This window comes from Rhagoletis pomonella, unplaced genomic scaffold (assembly GCF_013731165.1).
Source record: "Rhagoletis pomonella isolate Grant_MI unplaced genomic scaffold, Rhpom_1.0 Rhpom_scaffold_00008, whole genome shotgun sequence".
In the NCBI taxonomy this organism is placed as follows: Eukaryota; Metazoa; Arthropoda; class Insecta; order Diptera; family Tephritidae; genus Rhagoletis; species Rhagoletis pomonella.
In genome coordinates this window covers 37,559,148-37,585,082 of record NW_023458562.1, presented here as the reverse complement: position 1 = coordinate 37,585,082, position 25,935 = coordinate 37,559,148, and the positions used below count along the sequence as shown (strand labels likewise).

The window sequence follows — 25,935 nt, the reverse complement described above, 5'->3', positions numbered from 1 at the left end:
CATGTTAACCATTTCATTATCAGTATTCGCCTCCTGACCAGCACTTATATTTTTATTCACATGGCTGGACGTTACAACATTAATGGAATTCCGTTTTAGACGTCGCATAACTGTAACAGCCTCTGTACCAGCGGCTACTGATGCCGCCATTTCGGCAACTAATGAAATTTCACTCAACGGTGAACTGGCTGAAGTTGGTGATAAAGACGAGGGGGTCGATGGAACGGATTTCGATAGGTGTTCGCGCGCATGGCAGATATGTGCAGTCAGCAATGCGTTATCGGTTGATCCACGTCTATCAATATTGACATTATTGCGATTATTTATACGCAATTCTAAGTTTGCCTTCATTGTTTTAACATTGGAGACAGCTCGAGGTTTGCTAAATAGAATTACAGTCACTTTGTTTAGTATGGGACACAAGAATATCTCATGTATTGTAGCGGCAATTCGATAATTTTGTCCTTGAAAAGGGTCTGATATGGCGGCGCAGAGCATATGGCTGAGGTTGATGCCGGTAAACTGGAAAATGGAAGGATAAAAAATTATAAGCGATTGACCAGCAACGCTCCATTCGTATTTAAAAGCCGATCCTTTTAACTCACCATTGATAAAGTACTTAAAAAGGCAAAATGATAGAGCAACATTGTCGCAGTGCCGATTGTGGTCCAATTGTAATCCTTAATATCTTCAATCTGATAGGCATCTATAGGAATAGGGAATATGGAATTTGTTTAAAATATGTTTTCCAAAATAATTCACAATTAAAAATAAATAAGTTAAGATTAAAAACAAATATTTGTATAGCAAGCTTTCTAAATATGAACGAAATCGGACCATAAATACTGGTTCACCAAATATATCGACTCGTGCGCGACCTATCGGCAAATTTTTTAGTGGAATTATTCCTTTTCATGTAGTTAATATAAGTTCTAAATATGAACCAAATCGGACTATAAATACGTATTTTTTTTAATATCTCGACTCCCGCGCCACCTATCTGATTAAATCAGATTGATTTGCCTCTAAAATGCATACATATGTACATACAGAGCAAGTTAAATAAAAGCTCGAAAAAAACATATCGCTAGCTTAGAGTGAAAAGTTTCCAAGTCCGCTTTTCCTAAAAAAGTTATATTTTGATGCAAGAAGCAAAAACAATTAAATATGAATGATTTTCTAACCTATTTGACTTATTTTGAACGGTTTCTACTCAACATTTATTAACTGGATCAGTAGAATTGATTTTCTTCAAAATTGCAACTTTTTCTGCACTTTGCACTAAAAAATTTAATACAAACAAACAAAAATTAAAAAATCGGGCTCAAATGGTCTCTTGCTAATTTTATTAGCTTTCATAAAAAGAAATTAAATTAATCAAATTGAACCACTGTGCGCTGCCGGTAGTAATGGCACGGTTTATATCTGACCAAAGACTGGCTATTAGTAGTATCCCATAATTTATGTTAACTATTTCATGCTGTTACAACAACAACATCCATTTAGCAATAACATTGCGCAAAAATTTTATGAGAATTCAAACCAGCCCGAACTTTGCTAATATTTTCTTAAAGTATACATATCCAGTAATAAAACATTCCATGGGTTTGCAAAATTAGCTCGTATTTTTATTTTATGGTCTACTAAAGTTTTCATGCCTCGCCCTAAGTATTTAGTTTTCAAAAACGTAGAAAAAATTGTTAAACTAAATGTCTGAGCGAAATTAAAGGTTAAGACAAATAAGAGCTAACTTTTGCCAGTCCATCGAGTGTTTTACTACTGAATTGGTATACTTTCAGAAAATGTTAACAAAGTCCAGGCTGGTTTCGGCTGTCGCACAGTGTAATTTTAACCAAACTTATCTTTGTAATCCGTCTTACTTCTGTTTCATCTCTTCGAAACTGGAGTTTTCGCAAATCTACTACTCAAAGTTTATCTAATTCATTGAGGTAAAAGTGTTTTAACTTTCGTACTCACCACTCTTTAATATATATACTGGAATTATATATAATAGCGCATGCTGAATCCAATAGGTCGCTTGTTCAAAATGAAGGGTACGACATTCGACTTCCGGAAATAGAAACGCCAAAAAGGGCCCATTCAAATTATTCATTTGTATTCGAAATAATGCTGTAGTAGTTTTACTAGGCTTAGCGGCCAATAAATAAATCTACAAACATACAAACAACGGGCTAATAATTATTCAAAAACCAATTGCTCAAAAATTACCTGCACCAAAGTTTGTATATGGCATGGATTCAAAACATATATCATATTTCTATTGGCAAATTTAAAACCCATTTCCACACCAAAGATAAAAGTCATCAATATCATTAGCATTAATCTTATGGCAGAGTGTGGCTTATTGATTTCCTTCGCCGATGGCACTATTATCGGATCCATGCGCTTCGCAGCCCAATATATTAAATATATAAATATTAGGCTGAGTATTATTGATTCGGTCCAGCGTCGACGATTCGTCATATAGTTAATGCATTCGGGACCCGCTGTACGAGGTATTTCATCGTTGACACCAGCAATGGCCCAACTCCAATCCATTGTAATGTTATTGAAGACAGTGTGCAAATAGTTTTGAGTTTATGTAGATACTGATTTCTTAATTGTTACGCGTCTTTTTCTGAATCCCGTTGCAAATTATATTCTAAAAAAGGGATGAAGTGTTCAAATTATTGTGCCAGAGTAATCTATACTAATTATATAAAGAGAAGTCCCTTTTTTTGTAACAGGTAATCTCGCGAACGGATGGTCCGATTTTCATGAAATTTTGTATACAAATAGCTTTCGGTAACCACCATGTTTTAGGCTAAAAAAATTTTACTTTTTTCGGATAGGTGGACCAGGGACCGGTCTATTCGAAAAAATCTTATTATGATCCGATTTGCTTAAAATTTTGTACGTAAGTAGCTTTTTAGCATATATTAGCATATATGACCCAAATTTTCCGGGAAGTGGTCCAGGGACCGATCTATTCCAAAAAATCGCATTTATGGTCCGATTTGCTTTTTAATTCGGTACGTAAGTAGTTTTTTAGCATATATTAGGATATATGGTCCATTTTTTCCGAGAAGTGGACCAGGGACTGATCTATTCGAAAAAATCGTATTTACAGTCCGATTTGATTAAAATTCGGTACGTAGGTAGCTTTTCGCCTGGATAAGCTTATAGATTCCTGTTTTCCAATTTTCATGCAATTTCGAATATAAATAGCTTTAAGTAACAACCATATCAAGGGGCGAATTCGTCACTAGGCAAGATTTCTTTGCGCCAATCAGAAACAACGGATACTGTCAAAATATAATTATAATATATAATATATCTCAACTAATTTATATTTAGAAAGCCGTTTGTTAGTTTTCGCAAGGCTCGAGAGCGGCTGAACCGATTTTTTTGAAACTGCCACCTGCCGCACGTGTCCCAAGGATGGTTTTAGGCTAAAAAAAATCTATATTTAAAGGGGGAGTGGCACTTCCCATACAAACCGAATTTCTCATGCTACATATCTCTGAAAGTGTGCATGGTAGAGTTTTGGAAATTGGTATGGAGATATACGAAATCAATCGCATACCCTTGGAGTAAAATTTTAGCTATTGTAAAAAGGGGTGTGACATCTCCCATACAAACCGAATTTTTCATACTCTTATCTCTGGAAATTTTTTGGTAGAGTTCTAGAGTTTTGTATGGAGATGTACGAAATAAATCGCATACTCTTGGAGAAAAATTGGAACTATTGGAAAAGGGGGCGTGGCATCTTCCATACAAACCTAATTTTTCATACTGCCTATCTTTGGAAGTGTTCTTGGTAGAGTTCTGGAACTTGGTATGGAGATATACGAAATCAATCGCATACTCATGAAGAAAGAGGGCAGCTGTTGGAAAGGGGGGCGTGGCACCTCCCATATAAATCGAATTTTTATACTGCATATCTCTGAAAGTATTCATGATACAGTACTGGAACTTCGTATCGAGATATGTATATAGTTGAAATCAAGCCCATACTCATGGAGAAAATTGGGCTATTTAAAAAAGGGGTGTGAGGCCTACAAACGTACCGACCTTTAGCTATCTTTGAATGAATTTTTTTATTCTTCTGTAGGTGTGTTTGTGAGTGAAATCCTCCTAGATGGTTGTACGGATTTTAACGAAACTTTTTGTGTATTTGAGTGGGTCTCTAGATGGTTTAGTTTCACAATTTAATCCGACAGTTGGCGCTGTAGTAGAGTTATTACTACAAATCTTATTCATGATCCGATTTGGCTAATGTTTTAAATATGTATGCAATACTATTGCAAAAACGTGCTGCCAAGTGGTGCTGAAGTCGAGCTATTACTAAAAATAGCCAAGTGAGAAAAGGGGCCGTGAAGGTCAGTTTAAATGTACCTTTTGCACCATTGAGTATATCGAACGCTCCTGCGTTGCAATTGGCCCAATGGATGTGATTTTCCAATATTATTATACGTTCAAACTTTTAAGGTATTTCGTCTAAAATAAGTATATGTATATTGCATTTCTGTAGAACAACGATTCGCACTCATTTTGAAATTGCCACCTACTATACTGTAAAGCTTCTAGGACATTCACTATAGAACCGGATCATTGTTGCCGGCAGGGAGTGAAGAGGAAAAAATTTATTTCGCTTTGCGAATAACCGTGCTATGAAATTCCGCACAACTGGAGAATTTTAAGAACTTCTTCACGGATATAACACTTTCCTTAGGTTGTTTAAAGCGGCAAATGACCACCAAACCTTAATCTTAGCAGACAAATGTGCCAATGAAAATCGTAAACGTGAATTGTTGGTGAAAATGTTGGCCCAAAAAGTTTCAATAAAATATATAAAAATTTTGGGCGGGACGAAGTTCGCCGGGTCTGCTAGTACTGAATAAATTAAAAGAAAATAATGGTTATACATGGATTGCTTAGCTTCGAAAGATTTTAAAGCATTTAGCGCAAAGCCTTAGGCGCTGCAAATAATTATATACAAAAAACCCATTACCAACTGTACAATTGCTACGCATTACTGCCTAATTTACTGAGCCTAAAACTATGCCATAAAAACTTGATTTTAAGCGTACTAATAGTAGCAATTGTCATTGCTTTTGTTGTGGCTAGTGCTTGATGAGTTTAGTTGTTGGCGTAGGAATAGGGCCGTCAATCTTTTGCTTTCAGTCTATGTACATATCGTTACTGAACGCGAATTGAGACGCGAGCTTAAAAGTTGACTGCGAAAAAAATATGCGTTAAAAACCGCGGTGAAGAAAAATGCGCCAACGCTCTGGTCGTGCCTATTTTTATCGCGTGTTTTCTTCGCCGCTAAAAAGGCTTAAGGCCCCGCCAGGTAGAAAATCTTTTCTACGTCGCAGGGATGCTTTTGACTGACATCTTAGTTAGCTCTGTAATTTTGCATAGAAGACGCCAAATCGGCAGCTCAACAGATAAAAATCGCCTTAACTATTTTGTGCGGTGTCACGCAGTTTCTTCGGCAATATTTTTTTTTTGTATGGAAGAAAATATTCAGCCTTATCATGAATTTCACTTTCCTAGAACCGGTCCACTTTTCACTTTTAGTTTCCATATTTTTACTGTGGGCGGATGAAAATTTTCCGGGTTAATTTTTTTTCAGGCGAAACTTGGGATAAGGCAGTCCATGTTTTTACTGTGGGCGGATGAAAAATTTTCCGGGTGATTTTTTTTTTTCGGGCGAAACTCAGGATAAGGCAGAATAACACCGTCAGCAAAAAAGGAGTGAAGCATATTTATGTAAGTATTGAATTGGTTATCAAAATATTTTTTGATATCGTTATCGTTTTTATCGATATCATTATCAAGTTTTTTATCGATATGCATACATACATATGTATGTATTTATCGATATATTTTAACCGATTTTGTTATCAATTGATTTCAAGAATACTATAGTATATTCATCGATATGGATACCAGTATGATGTCTATTCATGCATATGTATCAACGAAATTCGATATCGTTATGTACTTATGTACATATGTACATGAGCAAATCTCACGAGATGTTATATTTTTCGACAAAAACGTGTTTTTGGTTATCTTCAGTTTTGCATAAGGAACAAGATTCCATCGCAACATTGTATTTAAATGAAAACTTAAAAACGTTATACTAATGAAATACAAAATAACTCGTCCTAATATACCCGTAGTATCTGTAACGTATACGCCCCGTAGCATTATATACAGTAAGCTAACACGTTTACTCGCAGGTCTTAACTTAACAGCCGGTTTCACTAGCAATTTAAATGGAAAATTACTTTTTCTTTCCTGTCAACTTCGATATAAAATTCAAAAAATTTAAATCATTTTTCACTTAAATTGCTTTCGCGAAATTGGCTTAAAAACTCATATTATTTAAAAGTAATTAAATATTGGCGTGGAATATTTTTCTACAGAATTCTTCATGAATATATACATATATTAATTTCTTCATGTATATAACAATTTCAGAATGAATTTCGAGTGTGCCAATAAAAGTTGTAAAATTGGAATTTTCGTTTCGTAAAAAATTGTCATCTAATAACACTGGTCGACGGCCAAAATTTACCAGAGACGCCGTTATCAAATTCGTATGTAAAATCACCCCCTGATTACGAAAATCAAGGTTATTTTTAATTTTATGGTACCGTTTTTGAGATATTTGCAATTTACCGTTTTTGCAAAAAAAATAAAAATTGGGTCCACTTAATCATATATATCTCAAGAACGAATTAAGCAATTCCAAAAGGGTTTGAAGCTTTTAAAAGGTAATAAAATTTTCTATAAGCTGTGCATACAACACTTTTTGCTAGGCCCTGTAGATTCAAAGATAACGAACAATCATTACCGATTTTTTCAATTTTTTTTGTAAAAATATAAAAAAAATTGTACTTTGCGGGGAAGGATCTCGAAAACCTTTTATTTTTTTGCAGATTTTTTTTTTCTCCCTAAGCTCTGTTATATTACAAAAAAAATAAGGTATCATCGAAGAAAATCGATGCAAAACTACGTAAGTTATAAGCGATCAAATAAAAATACCCAGGTTGTGCAACGGTAAATTGCAAATATCTCAAAAACGGTACCATAGAATTAAAAATAACCTTGATTTTCGGAATCAGGGGGTGATTTTACATAAGAATTTCATAACGGCGTTTCTGGTAAAGAGAAAAAGTTGAAATTTGTGGTCCAGTGTAATCAATGTAAGTAATTCATTTGGTGCCACATTTATTGCTCTAGATTGATTCCTTTTGGCAAGAACATTTTCACCATTTAATGTTGACATTTTGAAGTAAATTCCAAAAATTACAAAACGGCTGCAATAGATATTCTGCATGCTTCCATATTTTTTTTTTTTAAATTTGGCGGCACACTCTTGGAACTTCACCAACTTCATGCAAACTTTCATTGCCTCTAATATGAACATTCTATTAGAAAACTTCCCAAAGATATGTGTTAATAAGCCATTATGTTTTCGACTGACCATGAAAAAATTTGTAATTTCGGTATTTTTTCGCCTAACTTATCGTTTTAAGACTAAAATTGTTCAAATAATTGATTTATTTTTTATTATACTTGTTTTTCAAGAACATCATTGATTGAAATACATATGTACATATATGCAAGAAGAATGCTTAAGGGTGTGTTTTCTGCCGAGAGCAGGGAGTGACGCTAAAAATCAACTCTTGAGATTTGCTCATATCAGCTTTTACCGCATTTTTAAATTCGTACATACTATACGTGTGCATGTATGCATGTACAAATATGAAAAAGCACTTCCCCCATTGACTTGCCAATTTGTACAATGTTTGTGGAAATTTCGATTTTTCAATTTTTCTTACGCACTCGTAAATCCCTTGTGGGCCATTTTTATTGCTGTGCTTGCTACCGGCCATCACTGTACAGCACTAACGTTGCACGAATGCCATATTTTTGTGCAGAATCGATATTTGCTTGCTTTTAATACTTAATTTTTTTTTTTGTTTGTTTTCTATTTTACTATGCGAAAATTTTTCACTTGCTTGCTCCTATCGATGCGCTATCACAGCACAAAACACAACAATTATTCACAACTTTGAATTTAGGAAAGTGCTGCAATCATTTTTTCATTTGCGTGAAATTATTTTCTTAAATTTATTGACATGTCAGCCTAAAATTGTCAGGTCCTTAATTCGCCGACATGCATCAATAACGGTATCTAGACTACTGCTGCAGATTTAACGAGTGAGTGTCGCACAGTCTACTGAAGTTTGCTCTCAACCTGTCATTTTGACTAATATGCTGAATATGCTCACTTTATTCATATACGAATGCATTTTTGCTCTTTTTTTCGAGGCATTTCCTCTTTCAATTATTCGTAATTTTAAGCAAAGGCGTACGTTTGCATTTTCATTGTCAATGCCGTTCGGGTGCGCTTCTGAGTACGAAATATTTCTATACAAGCGTACTACATGTAGACATGTAAGTGTGTACTTAAGAGCTCTTCATATGGCAAATATTGAGGATGAGGAGAAGGTAACATGGGCTATCAGGTGCTTTGATATGTTCACAGCAACGGGACCGGAGGGCGTGGGGCCCGCTATGCTATAATCAGTCTGATACCCCATTTAAGAGGCATATTCGTAAGATGCTCGGAAAGTGGTATTCACGGAAGGTTTAGAGGGAGGTGAATATTATATTCATTCCGAAGACAGGGAACTTAAATCATTCACAGCCAAAGTACTTCAGGCCGATATGTAAATCTTTCATCGTTCATCCTAATAACATCCGAAATAATAACACTGTTTACTGGTCGCTGATTCCGAAAACAGAGTTATTTTTTTCTGTGGATAAATTTTCGAGATATTTGCAATTTACCACATTTCAGCTAAAAAAAAGTGGTTCCACTTAATCACGTATATCTTATGAAGCAATTGAATAATCTTAATAGAATTATAGCAAATGAAAGCTAACAAAATCCACCATAAGCCGTAGATACATCACTTTTCGATAGGACCGATAATTTCTGAGAAATTAATTAATTTTGTTTGTTGATGAAAAAATTAAAAAAAAAGCAAACTTGAAAGGAAAAAATTAAAAAAAAAAACAATTTCTGTGTAATTTTCTTAATTTGATTTACAGTCTGGTCTCTTACAAAAAAAACAAGCTACGAATGAAGGAAATCGGTGGATAAATAGAAAAGGAAAATGAGCAGGAAAATGCTACATGGCGTATGAGTAACATTTTTCATTAGTAGCTCGATTTTTTTTTTTGTAACAGAATAGGCTTGAACACAAATTACAAAAACTTACAGAATCGGTTAGTTTTTATCCAACCCTGTAAACATATTGCCGAACGTTTGAAAATGACCTTCGATATTCAATATGCATATCGAACTGAGAACGAACTCAAAACCAATCTTAGTTCTTCAACGTTCATAGTTTATTGGAAATACACTCGAGATGGGTTCGAAAAAAAATAAAAACCATAGTAACAAGAGAGGAATTGATATCTAGCTCATTTTCGAAGGGAAATATAAGACTATCACTCTCTCTAATTAAATTTTCAATTCGATAATGGGCTGGATATCGAATTCATAACGAAGCAAAAATACATTGGATAACGAAGATTCCGTTTTTCTGGAGAATGGCCTAGTTTTCGAATCGAATACTAATCTATTCCACATTAGTTATCGAAGGTGAGCCTCGAAAAACATATTGGTTTTCCAATCACTTTCGAATTGCTAGCCAAGCCCGATTCGAAAACTAGGCCATTCTCCAGCAAAACGGAACGGAAGTTTGCAGGACTAACCGTTTGCGAAATATTGAAATGTTTCCGCTTTTCGTGGATATGGAACGACTGTGCAGCACGCTAGGCGATATCTCTAAGGGGGCTAAGCATAACTGATTGGGGGTTAAATGCTCCTAGACAGAAACGGTATTGTTTACCAGGAAAACAAAAGCTCCCACATTTTCTCTGCCAAGATGGGAAGTGGGGAGCTACTTTCAATCTCTCTCGGTATCATTCTGAATTCCAAACTTAATTGAAGGGTCCAGCAGCACGTGCAATAAGACTTTTAGAAAGCAATGGCGACTGTCACCGTACTTCACTTATGGATGCCCACCACAGTCCTCAAACTGGTTATAAACCCCTGGAGTCTTAGTTTTGTGGAAATCTCTAGACAAAGTGCACTTCAGGAGGGGCCTAGTATGATATTTCATCAGAACCGCTGCATATTTCTGTACACGGTACGGCCGCAAATAGCGCCCTCAGCCCCTGGGAAGCGAATACCTGGAAACCAACTAATTTCGGGCAAGCAGCAATACTTCATGAAACAAAAAAGGGACGGCTTAATGGATTCTTAGCTGAAATAGGAGCCGCAACCTAATGCGACAGGCGCGGTCTGGAACTTCAATACTAAGATACCTATTAGGTTTCCGATCAGAGAAGAATGGGATGTAGGACGACCAGTGGCAGATAGAGGCATCTTCTTCTTATTTGGCACCGTAACCGCCTTAGCGATTTTGGCCGAGTTCAACAAAGCACGCCAGTCGTTTCCCACAATATTAACGGCGGCAACTTCATAACCTAGTAGATAATTACGCTTTTACTTAACGCGACATCGATCGGTCTTAAGCCGTTACAGCTGACTGATCCGAAAAAGCTTTGCTACTTTCGCGTCCAAGTTGACATTTTCGCCTTTGATTTTAAATCCCTTTCCTAGTATTGAACGCACTTCTCTTTCGACGGGAATTTACATGAAGAAGCACAAACACTAAAAGAGCTTACCGGATTTAACATTGGATTGTATTGACAACCTTCCAATCACATCAATGTTGTGACCTTGAAGAAATATTAAAGTTCAACGAACATGTAGACGAAAGCACAAAATATGTGAGGTTAAATGGGCACTTTAAAGTCTTCGATGGATTGCAAATGTAAATACATGTAATAGGGTGGTCAAAATTGTTTTAATTTGATTTCCACAGTTTCTGATAGTATATTCTTATAGATTTATTATTAGACTGCGGAGTTTTATGCAGACAACAGAGCCTAAAAATATGTACCACATAACTATTAACAAGATGTATACAAATCAATCAATTTCGAACACTTTAATTTGAATTTTTAGAAAACTTTAGAGTATGCAGTTTTATAGCACTTCAAAAAGCAAGTTCCATGTGGCGGTTTTTTCGCATAAGTGCAATTTATAAAAAAACTGACGTTGATTTTTTGATTTTTTTTTGCGATCGTTCGATTCAGAATTTCAGGAATTTTGATGAAAATTTCTTGATTTTTTCCAAATTTTATGGGTATTTCCAAACTGGCGTCACGCGACGCTCGTATGAAAAAATGTAAAAAAAAACTGAAAAAGTCAAAATTTTAAAAAGGTTTTTCTAGATTTGCAAAGCAATTAAATGGCCCCTTATTCAGTAAAAAATTTACAACTGTTGGTACTCGATATTGACTTCGATTACAAAAATGTAAAACTCTGCAAATTTGTAAAAAAGCTTTTGTAGTAATATTGGAAATTTTTAAGGTTAATTTTCCAAGTTTTGAAATGTAAAAATCTTTCTGCTGTACCTATGTTTAATCAGCTGAATTATCTGACTTGACGTTACCTGGCGTCACGTCTTGTTAATATTGTTCTTGAAAGAATTTTTAACGGGAAGAAAACATGCATTTTATGTCGAACATACTTTTTATTTTGACATTGCGCCACCAGCGACAGAAATACGGGTTTTTAAAATATCTCGACCCTGGCGCCAACTAACGACACCATTTTTAGCAAACATTTTCCTGCTTACATAACCAATATATATTATAAAAAGCAGCCAAATCGGCCTATAAATAAGTTAGCTATAGGACTTTTAATTTTTTTACGCGGTAGACTTTTCGCTGGATTCGCCCATATGTATGTATTTATAAAAAAATAATTTAAACAATTTTAGTTTGAATAAATTGTGAATTAAAAAAAAATAAGCATGTGAACACTTGTATGAACCACTGTATATATGACATTGAACTGGGCCGAAGTAATGGATTTATGAAATTAATAATCACCATGATTAGAGTTTAAAATAGCAAAAATAGGAGGCTACTTTGATTCTTACACCATTGAGCTCAAGTCGTGTACGAAGCTTAGTTACTAGTCTCAAAAATCAAACTGGACAAATGAGAGCCACCCTAATATTGTTTTATACTGATTATTAAATTACAACCTATATTTTTTAGTGAAACTATCAGCAATCCAATTCTGTAAGAAATCGATTAAATTCTCGATCGAGTTAGCGGCTAAATTACATATCAAAACTACTACTGACACAGAAACGCACTTCAGATATTTATCAAAACATCAAAAGTAAATACATAAATTACTAAATCAAAAATAATTTGCAATTAAAAATGCTGCACTGAAGTTCGTTTGCAAAAAAACTGCAAAATAAATTTATGTTTTAAATGCCCCTTTTAAAGTTCTATTAGTTTTCATTACTCATTGCCTCATCTCATATTTTATTGTCACACTTTTATATAAATAGCTTCAGCTCAGCAGACATTGTTTTTCTCATTACAACCATATGCAAATACAAGCACATACATACCTTAATTTACAAATATAAATATTTTTTATTAATAAGCAACTACTGTTTAGTAACCCACAATTATGAATACGCCTGCACCATGTACATACATAGTATGTAAAATAACAACAGCGCACTTTATAGTTGTTAATGAAAATCAAGAACTGTCACCAACCACCAGCGACCAGAGGAAAAAATTTCGTAAACAAAGCGTGGAAAACGCCACTCATCGACTGAATGCAAGGGAAATCGTAATTTTCCAATTAGGTCGACAGTGAAGAAACGGCAATGAAAAATGAATACAAAATAACACACGACAAAGTGGTTAGTGGACACTCAAACGCAAAGAATATGTGGCACAAAACAAAAATATTTAGATTATAATAAGCCTTCCTTCTAATACTTATGCACTAGAAGAAAAGTAAAAAAAGCATAGCTGCAGTACGTTTGCGTGCAGTCGCGTCGAATGATCGCTTATGTATGGATTTCGTGTTTGCCGGTTGACCACCTGCAAGCATGGTTGGCACCCACCCTATGCCAGTACCCACATATTTAATATGTGGAGGAGAGATTACGGCGTTTAGCTGCCATTTGGCGCCTTTTTCTTATGCTTTTATTTTTTACCTAGATATCGAGTGTGTTTGTGCATATAAATAATGAAGAAAAAAGTCACGTTGGAAAGTCTTTGATGGAAGGCGAATAACGTTTGCTTAGTAGATGGAACTATGATTAAATAACAAATATGTACACGAATCCATGCAAAGGCTTTGCATATATGTATGTACTAGGAAATTTTAATCCCGGGATCCCGGCTTTTTTTAGGTCCCGAAAATCACAGGCTTCTTGGCAAATAATCCCGGGATTTTTGAGATTTGTAATTTACACTGATGGCAATAATAGAAATTCCTTATCTTGACCAGTATTTATTTATTTTTATTTAATAATTAGTATTTTTTAATAATTGTCCAGCTCATTATATAAATAACACCATGCGATAGTAAATTTTATACACAAAAATCAATATATTCGCGAAACCATAGGCCAAATATAGTAAAATTGCGTTTTTAGTTTTTCACTCTGACGTCAGAAATTCAAAAATGATTTAAAAAAATTCAGTGAAAGTGTGCTTAGAGAAGAAGGATGGGTATCAAATTAAAGAGGAACAGATTCAATGTTTTATTGCAGAAGGACTGGTAAGTATTCAATTCAATTCAATTAAAATTTTATCCTTAAAATTTCACAATATTTGTTTTTGAAAAAATTATATGTTAAGGACCTCGAATTTCATCCTTCTAACTTTATCAGCTTAAAAAATTACCTATACGTCCTTGTGAATCCCAAAAACTTATATTTTTTTTATTCTAAAGAAGTTTCCTCTTTCATTTGGTATCCATATTTTTATTCTACATTGCATTGAATTTTTTAAATAATTTTTGGAATTAATCATATCTTTGAAATTACAAAGTCCTTTAAAATTAATCCTGACGTCAGAGAGAAAAACTAAAAACGCCACTTTAAATAAAAAAGTAGGTTTCAAACCCATTTATTTATTTATTCATTTTATGGTAGGAGAGCTTCTCAAACAATATACATAGAAGCAATTTCTTCGATTTAAGGTGTTAAAAAGTAATGAATATCTAAATCCCGGGACTAGTCCTGGAATCCCGGGATTGTGATAACGACATCACGAAAATCCCGCGATCGTAAAAAGCGAAAAAATTAACATCCCTAGTATGTACATATACATGCATGTGCTGGACTAACGGTCGGTGTTTGCGGAAGCATCTGTGTGATTCTCATAGCAAATAGTATTGTATTACACAAACACATCAGAACGCAACAATTTAAAATATGCATTTTCAATGCTTTTCTTATTTAAATATATACACACAGAAGCGCTTACATAATTATTTATATAAATATAATATAAAATTATTATTTTGAAAATATATAACTTCCACCACGGCGTATAAGTTACAAAAATTTTGGAAAATTAAGCCGTCATCGATTTGCCAACAGTGGCGAGCGAGTGGCGAAACGAACGAACTCAATGAGGTACAACCAATCCATCCTTGCTAGCTAGCTTCGTAGTTGCTTTCACATGCAAAATTTTTCATTAAGGGACCGCAACTCAAACATGCCTAGCAGAGAAGTGGCGAATCGATGACGGCTTTAATCCCTACAGAAACCGGAATTAAGGGCCGGTTACTCAATGTCTGGTTAACAATAATCTTCGGTTAAACATGGTTATCGACGTTACGGACTCCCTGTTATATGCATGGAGTCGAAGACGTCGACAACGATGTTTAACCGCAGTTAAACCGAAATTGCGCATATGGAAACTGTGCATTTAGACATTATTTCGGTTTCAACCGAAACTGTGCATGTATGCTTTATTTCGGTTTTTGCCATATGCATTATTTCCATATGCATTATAAAAAGTGGACCGACGAATATATAAGTTTGAAATATTGTCTATATGTTTATAATAACGTTGTATGTATATGAATTGAAAAAAATGGACGTAATCGATTTATTTTAAAGCGTACCTCAAATACAAACCTGACCTCAAAAATGCCTTAAAATGCCCTAAAAAGCACAGCAATGAATATATCACTCCGAAATCGCTTCCATATATTTTTAATAAAGTTATGTGTGAACCCTCAAAAATTGGGCGTAATCGGTTTATTTCAAAGCATACCACCCATACAAACCTACCCTCAAAAAAGCCTTAAAAAGGCGGTAAAAAGCGGAGTGATGAAGTAGTAAGTGCTCCGCTTTTAATGATGGATTGGGTAAATACCACTACTGAATTATTATATGCAACACTTTTGTTTTTTGAAGTGTGGTAACATTAGCAAGCAAATGCCAGCTACTAGCCTATAGATGTCCCTGGGAAAGAGCCTAAAAATTTCAAGTCCGCACATATAGTTGTCGCATTCTCACTGCTGTCTTTACACATATCGCATTGAGCGCAAATAAAAATTTTCACACTATTCTACATGGTGCTGTAAAATTTGTTCTTTCAGTTGGTTCGCGAATTATGGCCGATGTGAGTTGTTGCACGTTTGCATTCTGATTGGAAAAAGGAACAGAATCAGCAGTAGCGCTGTGTAATGAGCGAGATATAAAGGATAACAAAGAATATAGAGACCAATGAGTGTGCAGACAAAGGATATAGGAATGAGGAAATGTTAAAAAATAAACACAAACTTATGTTTGAAAATCGCTCATAATTGGCAAAAATCAACGCTTTTGAGAATTGTTTGACCAAGAAAAAAAATCTAAAATGTCTGTGGTATAGTGGAGCAATATTGTGTAAGAGTTACTTTTACGTTTTGCAACTTTGTTGGTCTAATCGACCGAAGCACTGCTTCCATAGTACATTGAGTGCATCGCGTGATTGGCAATTCGGCTGTTAGAGTTGGTGCACATGGTGGGTAACACGGGTAACAACAAAGAAACATCTGTTATGTTTCTAATTGATTATTCAATTGATTTTGATTTCTCTATTTTTCTTATCTACTTGCAGTGCAGCGCGCTGACTATTTTTAACAATTCTTTAGAAAACAAAAAAGGCCGGAGCTTGGGAATTTGTTTTTAGCTCAGGGTGGGCGTGAAAACAATAAAAGCGTGCGTAACACACATTCACTTTTTTGCCGGCTGCAGATCACTACGAAATACATAATCCACTTTTACTTTCGATTTGGATGCCACAGTGGTTTTTTGGCAAAAGCAACACGCTGAGTTTTTGTACTAAAATATTGCATTTATCTGGTCCTCACTTTGTGTCGAGATATTAAAAATCAATTATAAAACCTTCACCTACATATTTATGTACATATGTATTTATGTATGTACATATGTATGTATGTCCATTAACACCGCAATAAGAAAAATCAACAAAAACTAAAACGCTGATAAAATAATCTTGAAACTGTGATAGCCAAGGTAATCAACTTTAGTGCTGCCATTTACAAGCGTAAAAAATATTTAATTTTTCTGAAGTACCAAAAAGCGCAGAAATGGTCACCGAATCGCAGTGTACAACCGAAACTGTTTTTGATTACAGTTGGAAACAGGTTGTACAAGCGTACTGGAATCGCTATCCCAACCCGTCGAGGTGAGCGGAACATCATATACATAAATAACTAAAGTAATATATAAAATTATTTCCAATAATTTTATTTCGCAGTACACACGTTTTGACGGAAGATACTATTAAAAGAGAAGTGCGGGATGGCAAACTGTATTCACGCCGCCTGTTTTCCAAAACCAATCCAGTGCCAAAATGGGGACAACGATTTTACAATAACGCGCCCGTGCGAATAGTGGAAGATTCTGTATTGGATCCAAAAAAGAAAACACTGGTCACATTTACCCGAAATATTGGATTCAAGAAAATAATGGTGAGTGCAATGAACGTGTGCAGATTTTTCGTTGGGTGCGGGAGTGTACAAGCTGTCAATGGAAGTGGAGGTTGTGTTTATCAACAACAGAGCAATTAGGTGTTTCTTTTTATTTTTGCCTCGGGTTCACAGCTCGGCTATCATGTTGTTTATTTAAAACGAGTTTTTACGTTTTACTAATACCTTAGCTTTGAGGCGTGTATATAAATATATATATATATGTATGGGCATACATATTCCGACTAAATTTTAATACGAATTTATAGCTTTTTTCTTGACCTGTGTTCTTTGCTATTGATTTGTGAATTGTGAAAAACGTTGTTTATTTTAAAGCCAATGAATGCACTCACTTTGAATTTTCCATACTTCTGCATCAACAAATATTTTTTTCGAGAATAGATTTTTTTATGAATGATGAATTGCTCAATTGGCGTACAATAGGCTTCTTTAGAACTGAATAGAAAAACTACACGGAAGCCCACTAGAGATGTGTATTGCATTTAACACTGAAATGTTATATGTATAAATATGTAAATGAAAAATTAGCCATAACATAAGGTTTGGTAGGAAATTTTTTATTGAGACACTTTATTTTTAGAATATTGGGCATAAGAAAACAAAGTAACATTATTTGGTAACGTACTCACACATGTACGACTTTTTGCTTTTTCTAGCACTAGCGCACTAATTGCATTATTAAATAACCAATCTAACTTATATTGTTATTTCTATTTACAGAAAGTCGATGAAATCGTTGAATATAGTGAACAAAAAGATGGACGCACTTTAGCTGTGAGGCGTGCGTACATAAGTTCGCAAGTGTTTGGCTTCTCACGTGCCATAAGAGTCTTCGGCGTTGAACGCTTTAAATCGAATTGCAACAAAGCGGCGAGCGGCTTTAATTATGTACTACGAAATATGTTTCCTAAACATGCTGCTACGACTAATGCAACCAGTACGACTTCTACAGAAGGTGTTGTTGAAAAGGCGTCTACAGCAGGAAGTAACCAAATACAACAGGCAACAGTAAATAAAACTGAAGCCCTTAAAACGGCGAGCATAGCTGGTTATGAGTATCTAAAGAATCATGCTGTTAAATTGGCACAGTTGTTTTCAATTAAAAGTTGATAAGCGAGCTGGATTAAAGCAAAACGCGTAATGCGTCACTTTCATGGTGGCGGGAAATATGCGACCCGTTAAGGAAACCAGTTCCCTATAGGTCGCCTTTTCAATACATATAAGCGTAATAGTGTACATGAAACACCTAAGTAGAAATATTACGTTAACAATTTGTTGTTGGAACAAGCATTGAGTGGATGGATTTAAACTTTGGAGCTGGCTTGGGGCTATATTTTTTACATGCATATTATCTCTTCCGGCAGCCATAATTTGTATAGTGCATAAAATTATAATGGAAGCAAGTTTCTTCTTTCAATATTTTTTCTTCATTCCAACTCAATATTCATAAAAGCATACGCTCATCAGGTTAGAGGTGCTACATAGTATGTAAAAATATGATTAGAAACTTAATGTATGTACTTTTAGCTACTTTTAAGGCAGCCGTTCATTATATCTTATTCCAATCAATCCCTTCAATATAATGCAGAAACCTAATTTAAAAAGGTGTATTCGAAATGACGCATTTTAACTTCAACTAAAATGGTTTGATTCTGAACATGTTTGACAAGAAACAAAATAAATATATATATATATTGCAAAATAAGAATAGTTAATATATTTTATAGTAGTGTAAATACGTATGTAGAGTACAGTTGACTTGCACAGAACTAATAAATTATTGGCAAGCATGGCATATAAATGTGTTTTTATTAAAGAGCAACATGGGGATTGATGCAGGCTAACCTAATTGCTCTTATGAAATGAATTTTGACTAAAACATAAATCTTCTTTGCAGGTAATGGTAAACTATAAAAAGCCCGATATATAAAAACTGCCCTGCTGGATTCGTCATCAAACGAAAAATCGGAAAATCGACCCGAAAAAGGAAAAAAGTGCATGAAGTGCGGATTTTTGTCCGTTTACCGATTTTATTTTCGGATACTTTGACGATCCGTTTTCCCACTTAGCAATGCGGCAAAAACTCATGTACAAGTATCGAAAATTGTTTGTGAAACGGATACTTTTTTGTCTTTTTTAACTGAATTTTGTCGTGATTGAAATTTTCGTTAAATACGCTTTCCTTCTGCACTTTACAGATACTTTTTCATGGTTAAAAGAAAAAAGTAAAATTAAGGAAGCGCGGCTGATGGAAATCGAAGCTGGCACCTTCTGGAAGCTAACAAACAGCGGCACGCTCCTATGCACGGCCAGCCACTTCCGATTACGCTTGCATACTTTCAAATGTTTAGTTTGAACAAATAAAATACAATTATTAGTTGCGTTCCAGATGCTTTGCAGGTTTTTACCGGAAGCTGTTCCAGGTGACCACCTTCCATAAGGTTTATTAATGGAGAAAACAGCTTTTCCTGGAAATCCTGTGAAACCTGCAACTCGTGAAGCATCTGGAACGCAACTATTAGTTGCATTCCCCAACTTTTCTCGGTTAAACCCTGTAAAACTGTCAAAAAGCAAATGAAGCCAGAGAACCGAGTACGGGAACGCTTTCTGGTAAATTCCTGTAAATTCTTGCAACTTCTTGCGAGTTAGGGAACGCGACTATTGCTTTCAAATAACATCATCCTTTTCGAACGTTTCAAACGTTTTCCGGATACGAAATTGAATGACAACTGTGGTCGTTTTTTCGATTCCGGGTACGAAAACCACCGTTGTTTTGTGGACGTTCTTCGATACGTAAATGAATGAAAATTGTGGTCGTTTTCTATTCGTTTCCGGATACGGAAATTGCGCTAGACTACTTTCGGCAAAATTTACGTTTCTCAGCTGGCTCGGCATATACATATATCTAAGCACATCCCGGTTTATTTTATATTTAGTATGTGCAAAGCAATTGTTATATTAATAGTTTGATGCATATTAACATTAAAAAGTAATTTGACTTACGTTGTTGTTGTAGCAGTAGGTCTCAACATCCGTGGGTGTCGCCATGAGTCACCGTCATCCTCCGACTTTACAAGCCTGAACCAGAGGCAGCGGTGACGTCCATAGGTCTATAGAGCTTTTGGTGTAAGGGTCGTCGGGTTTGACTTACGTTCTTATACGAAATTTTTGCACGTTATAACGCTGAACGTTATCACAACTCAATCCGACACAGCTATCACAAGTTGATGGAACTACTCTTCCCAACTTTTTTCCTATGCAGGTACATATATTTCAATGAATGCGTGAGATAGACGAGTTGACGTGCAAGCGCAATGTTTATGCGCCACGGCAGCTGATAACAAATTTTACTCTTTATAACACTAAATAAATATGCCAATTGGCTATCACAAGTCAGGTGTTTTATCCCAAATTGAAAATTAACGATAAATACTAATCAGAACAGCTGTAAATCGCCGACCCACAACAACCAGTGTTGCCGCGGTCGAAAATAAAATTTACCAAAATCGATCAAAAAATTTACCAAATCCCGTAAAAATTAAACAACTTATTTAACGGGTCATATGCTTGGTTTGAATAAGTCCATATTAGGGTTTTTCTTACCAAGCTTGCCAAATAGGTTATATAAATAAAAGGTAAGTAAGTAAAGGCAATATAAAGCACGGGACAGAACTTAGTCTGCCTCGGGAGACCCGCACTACAATAGCCCAACTTCGCTCTGGCTATTCCCTGCAAAAATCGCGACTACTCCATGCATGCGTGTAAAGAGTACTCCCTAAGGACCAAAGAGTACTCCAAAATTAACCACAATTCATATAAAAAATATGGTCCAATTAACATTGCGATGTCCTAGGGCAGGACCATATACTCCATCCCTGCATTACATCAGAGTAGCACAAAACTACTCCAACATATTAACAATGGCATTGTTGTTATATTTTTTCGTTTGTACACGCTTTTGTTCTTCACTTCTCAAATGCTTTTTCGAAATTAATAAAAACCAAGACAAAAATTAAAAATTACATGTTGCTTCTGACGGTATTCGAACCCGAACATAAAGGAATGAAATTACTTGCTTCAAGCTATATAAACGCAAAAAAAAATCCAAACAAAAACGGAAAATATTAAACAAAACTGACCTAGCAAAGTTCGACCAGGAACGCAAACGTTTCGGACCATTTTCAAAGACTTTTTCGGCGGTTTCTGAAAAACTCAGTGCAGACACTTTCATTTCTTTGCTGACACTGTGATATTTAAGTCTGAAAAGGAGATATTATTACAAAAATTTAAGTATTGCATATTATAACAAGGTTTCATTATATATATATATATATATTTATATAATTGAATTAAATATGTATGGTATATATTTTTAGGCTTGTTGTTTTTTTTTGCAAAAAATCCGCTGTCTGTTAATCACCAAACAAAATGTTTCTATTTTAAATATGTGTGTGCTAGATTATTTCGCATCTTTTTGGCATGTATTTATATACATACATACGTATAGTCATAGGCACAACTCAAAATTGCACGTTTGTCACAAAATGCGAAAAACTATTTCTTAGCACGTGATATTCATATGGGCAAGGAAGAATTTACCTTAGTTTTTTTTTTTAATTATAACAAAAATTTGCTCCAGCTTTTTCTCAAAGGTAAATAAAAGCTCTGTGTATATTTTGAGCGCATAATTTCGAAATTGCTAAATTTTGAGTTATGGCTATTTTAAAGACGGTGTGCGATATGTATTTAAAACCGTTTGTATGCGTATGTATGCTATAGACTTCAAAAATCGACTTGCGAGCTGGGCATACTCAATAAATATGTATGTACATTAGAGTGCATCACCAAAAAAAGTAGCGGTTTTTTCCGCAGGGATTACAAAACTTATTAAATTTTAAGACGTGCACCAAAATATTTCAGAAAAATATTAAGATTTAAGCGAGCTGGACCGATTTGAAAATACCTCCAAAAAATGGATTTTTTTTATGAATAAAAATAGTTTCTTAAAGAACTTTTTGAAAAAAGTCCTCTCAAATGACAAAACAGATTAGGCTTAAAAAATCTGCATAAAAAGATTTAAAAATCTTTTCAACGGAATCGTAATAATGAGATTTTTGATGTAATTTTTTTAATTTTTTCAAAGATTGATTTTCGAAAAACTTAAATAACTGGGCCAAACTATTCTGATTTAGACTTAGGGGATCTCGGAGGAAAGGTATTTTCCCACTATTTTTATTTATGTGCAAAAAAAAGTCATTCGTGTCCCCCAATTTTTTTCCAAATACCAAAACATCTTAGTTCAACTTTGAATGATATTCGGTCATCCAACCTTTCTCCTTCCTTTGAATGAGCTTATTAGCAAAGAAATAAAAATAGTCAGAAAATACCTTTCCAATGATAATTTTTGGAGGTATTTTCCAATCGCTCCAGCATCAGGTCACGTAAATCTTAATACTTTTCCGAAATATTTTGGTGGACGTCTTAAAATAGAATAAATTTTATAATTCCAATGGAAAAACAGGACCGATTATTTTTTTTTGTATGGGGAGTGATGAAGTCTAATATACATATGTATATGTATATGCATGTAAGTGCATGTAAATATGCAGATGAGAATATTTAGCTTTGAGCTGAGCTATTCACTCATTTAACCTTGTCAATCAAGTAATCGTTAAATCACCTGAGTCCATTAAAAATAAATCGATCGATTGGTCAATGGTTGATAAGAAACAGATGTACTTATGTTGTGAGACGTGTATGTATGCATTATTAACCCAGTGGGAAAAGTAGTAATGCATTACATGCGTGTTAAATAATGTAATACATTTCCTATGAGTTGCAAGATTCTATTAACTGTTTAATATGTAATCAGCCATCTAATGTATTTAAAAATTAAAAAACAAAATCATATAAAGTCACATTCATTCCTCGATACTAGGTAATGCAAAATTGAATGCCCCACTTTTCGTAAGACATCGCCATGGGGGAAAAATGAATTTTCGAATGTGAAAACAGCTGTTTTACTAATTAGTTTTTCGATTATTTTACATTACATTTTCCCATACACACATATGGAGCTAAAGAGCTATGTAAGGCATATGTACAGTAGGGGTTCAAGTCATTAAATCAGTTATGCCGCATAATGTGACCAACTAAGTATTTCATAGCTCAAAGCAGTACAGGCTAGGTTGGGTTAATTTAAAGTGGTTGCCGCAGGCAAGGAACACACTTGGACAATTAAGAGATTGTCATTTGTGATACCACGAAAAAAAAATTGAAAGGAGAACTATAACTTAGTCGGCGAAACGCCGCGAGCCGATTACCAAATTTCGATATTTAGTAGAGTATGCAATTTCATTATCGCGAGTACAAAGAATGCGTGTTAGTCTAGCGCTTGCCGAGTTAACCCCAGGCCTAACTATCCAAAAGTGTACCGCAGGAGGGCATACGTGTACTTAGTTGCTCCTTATCTGGGGATAACGTTTTAAGGCTGCCATACCAACGCTAGGTCATCAGCCACACAGTTTCTCGAGAAGTCACTGTGACCCGGCACCTAAGCTAGCCGTATTAAGTATTATTTCGACGCGATTGATAGACAGATCAGACATTCCTTTACCGATTTCGAGCGCACCATCACCCCCTTTAGCAGTGAGCCTACCGCTTCCGTGATGTCAGCCTACCTAAAAGACACTGCAGAAGTCCAGAAGTCTGAATATAGTTTTCCATGAGAGTTACCGACAGGAGAAACCTCTACCAACCCTGTCTCCAAGTTTTGATACGTCCGTTAAAAAGTTTGCCACTTCCTTCTTAGAGTAACCCCGCACTACATAGTACTCTCTTGATGGCTTAAAGGTAGACAAGAAGCTTCTGGGAATTATTTCGCTGCAGTTGTTTTACAAGTTTAGCCTTCTCTTTCCGTGAAATAAGAGCTAATAAACTACTTTGGGCGAGAGAATTCACCTTTTACCGATAGCTCCCCTACAGCAGTACAAGGCAAGCGGTGCCTTTCTTACCCTTTCCTCAATGTTAGGCTTCCACGACAGCTTCCTACCCAGGATTAAGCCTAAGTACTTGACCATGTCTGAGGTCCGCAGACGAACACCCCCCATTCGAGAGAAGGATCACAACGTGTATCTTGTAATTCCTGGTAAACAAGACCAGTTCCGTATTGCAAGGCCGCCGATGATCGCCCACCTAGTTACCTGGTTCACGTAACCTTGAGTCAGACCAAAAAGGGTATCTAGAAATCGACCCTTAATCAAAAGTTCCGCATTACCTACATAGGCGATCACTCCGCAGCACTTTTTCCAGTTCCACTAGCAGATCGTTTACAACCGCAATCCAGAGCAGGGGAGAGAGAACACCACCTTTCGGATTCCCCTATTGACTCTGTGCTGAGTGCAGGCGCTCACCACTCCGCCGCGACAGTTCTGTCACGAATTAAGCTGTAGATAAGCCTTATTAGGTTGGTAGGTTGGTTTTAACCCTCAGATTATGAATAGACTTGACTATTGCCTCTGGAGTGACATTGTTGAAGGCCCCTTCGATATCGAGGAAGCAAAAACGAAGAAGGTCTGATATGCCTAATATCTCTAGGGGAATCATTAGAGCCTTTTCTGGCCTTCGGAATGAACGCAGCACTGACTACTCTCCAAGCCTTGGGGATGTAGCCGGTCCTCACGCAGTTCGCATAAAAATGGGAGCCAACTAATTGCATGACACCTCCAAAGCCCTTTACAGCTGTGCAGGTATGATGCCATCGGTCCTCGGCGAATTGGAAGGTTTGAACGAATTTATCGCCCAGGCCATGTACTGTTCGTCGAGAAGATCGGAGAAGTCCAGGACCTGAAGTACAAAATATTGGAAAAAAGTACGTTTGACTGTACTGCGAAGTACAAAGTACAAGATCTAAAAAATAAGTACTGCACTTCCGAACGAAGTACGGCTGGTATATATGGTGTATATTGCATTTTTACACGTTTAATCAATAATACAGCTATTTTAGCTTAAAGTATAGGCAGACGGCAGCGTTGACCCAGCTTAAATCGTTCATTCGGAATTATATCGGGAATTAACTGCAGTTGATCCGAAATAAGTCCTTCCACTAATCCTCAAAGTTTTCGATGACCACCGTGGCCAAAACAGCCAGTTATTTTCTATTGTGCAAATAACTAAACAATTTAAGCTAGTTTGGCGAGTAGTGAGAGATGCGTAAGTACTACATTGCCATAGGACCTAGGACATCACAAATACTAAACAATATTTAATTGTAAGTACATATAAATAAATATGCGGCCTTATCATGAGTTTCATATTCCCCGAACCGGCCCACTTTTCCTTTCCATTCATTGACTACGGACAGATGAAAAGAATTCGGCCGAATTTGTTTACGGGCTAACGATAAGGCGAATTAAAAATTTTCATTTAAGATTGATGCCTTAAGTAGTTGGTTCACATATGTATATAAAAAATTGTATGTTACACTAAATACGCTTACGTTTTGAACTTTATATGTAAATACATATGTATGGGACAGTATGTCAGCAGTGGTTGTTGGGACCGTTTATGACTTGTACGACTCAATGATTTCGTTTAAACTCGCTGTAGCGCCAGAAACCAGAGCACATATCGCAAATAAGCTTAATAGTAAATTTTTGTACAACTTCCATTTGCACCAACCCAAGCGATCTGGCCACAAATGTACTGTTTCACAAACGCTGGGCACAAAAAATCCTGCAATATGAAGTATATAGTAAGTGCAAATGTTTTACTACGAATTTGCTGTACCTTTCACACAACATACCCAATACTGAGAGGAAGACCGCACCCACAAGACTAATGAATGGCTCCAGGTTCGGTATAGCAGCAGCTATCGCGCCGCTAATTAATATAATACAAGTGCGCAGGATTATCTGTGTAATGTTGTG

The 25,935-nt window shown here is 35.6% G+C and overlaps 2 protein-coding genes across 7 annotated transcripts; one reads left to right on the top strand and one right to left on the bottom strand.

Moving 5' to 3' along the window:
• Positions 1-20,665, bottom strand: LOC118744804 (transmembrane protein 164; the record flags this gene model as incomplete). Of its 4 annotated transcripts, none has more annotated exon segments than XM_036478149.1 (5): positions 1-522; positions 606-706; positions 1,978-2,170; positions 2,230-2,662; positions 20,012-20,665. In XM_036478149.1, coding segments are annotated over 4 exon segments (1,146 nt in total), but the record flags the coding sequence as incomplete, so codon positions are not given.
• Positions 15,581-18,809, top strand: LOC118744806 (protein preli-like). 3 transcript variants are annotated; one of them, XM_036478152.1, is made up of 5 exons: positions 15,581-16,017; positions 16,114-16,704; positions 16,777-16,990; positions 17,729-18,130; positions 18,163-18,809. In XM_036478152.1, the coding sequence occupies exons 2-4, from the start codon at positions 16,607-16,609 to the stop codon at positions 18,116-18,118; spliced, it is 702 nt and encodes a 233-aa protein (XP_036334045.1). In that variant the 5' UTR covers positions 15,581-16,017; positions 16,114-16,606; the 3' UTR covers positions 18,119-18,130; positions 18,163-18,809. The 3 variants fall into 3 exon arrangements, with proteins under 3 accessions (XP_036334045.1, XP_036334048.1, XP_036334047.1); XM_036478155.1 differs by having other exon boundaries at positions 15,582-16,017; positions 16,114-16,532; positions 16,590-16,704; positions 17,729-18,809; XM_036478154.1 differs by having other exon boundaries at positions 15,583-16,030; positions 17,729-18,809.
• Positions 20,666-25,935: the final 5,270 nt, after the last annotated feature.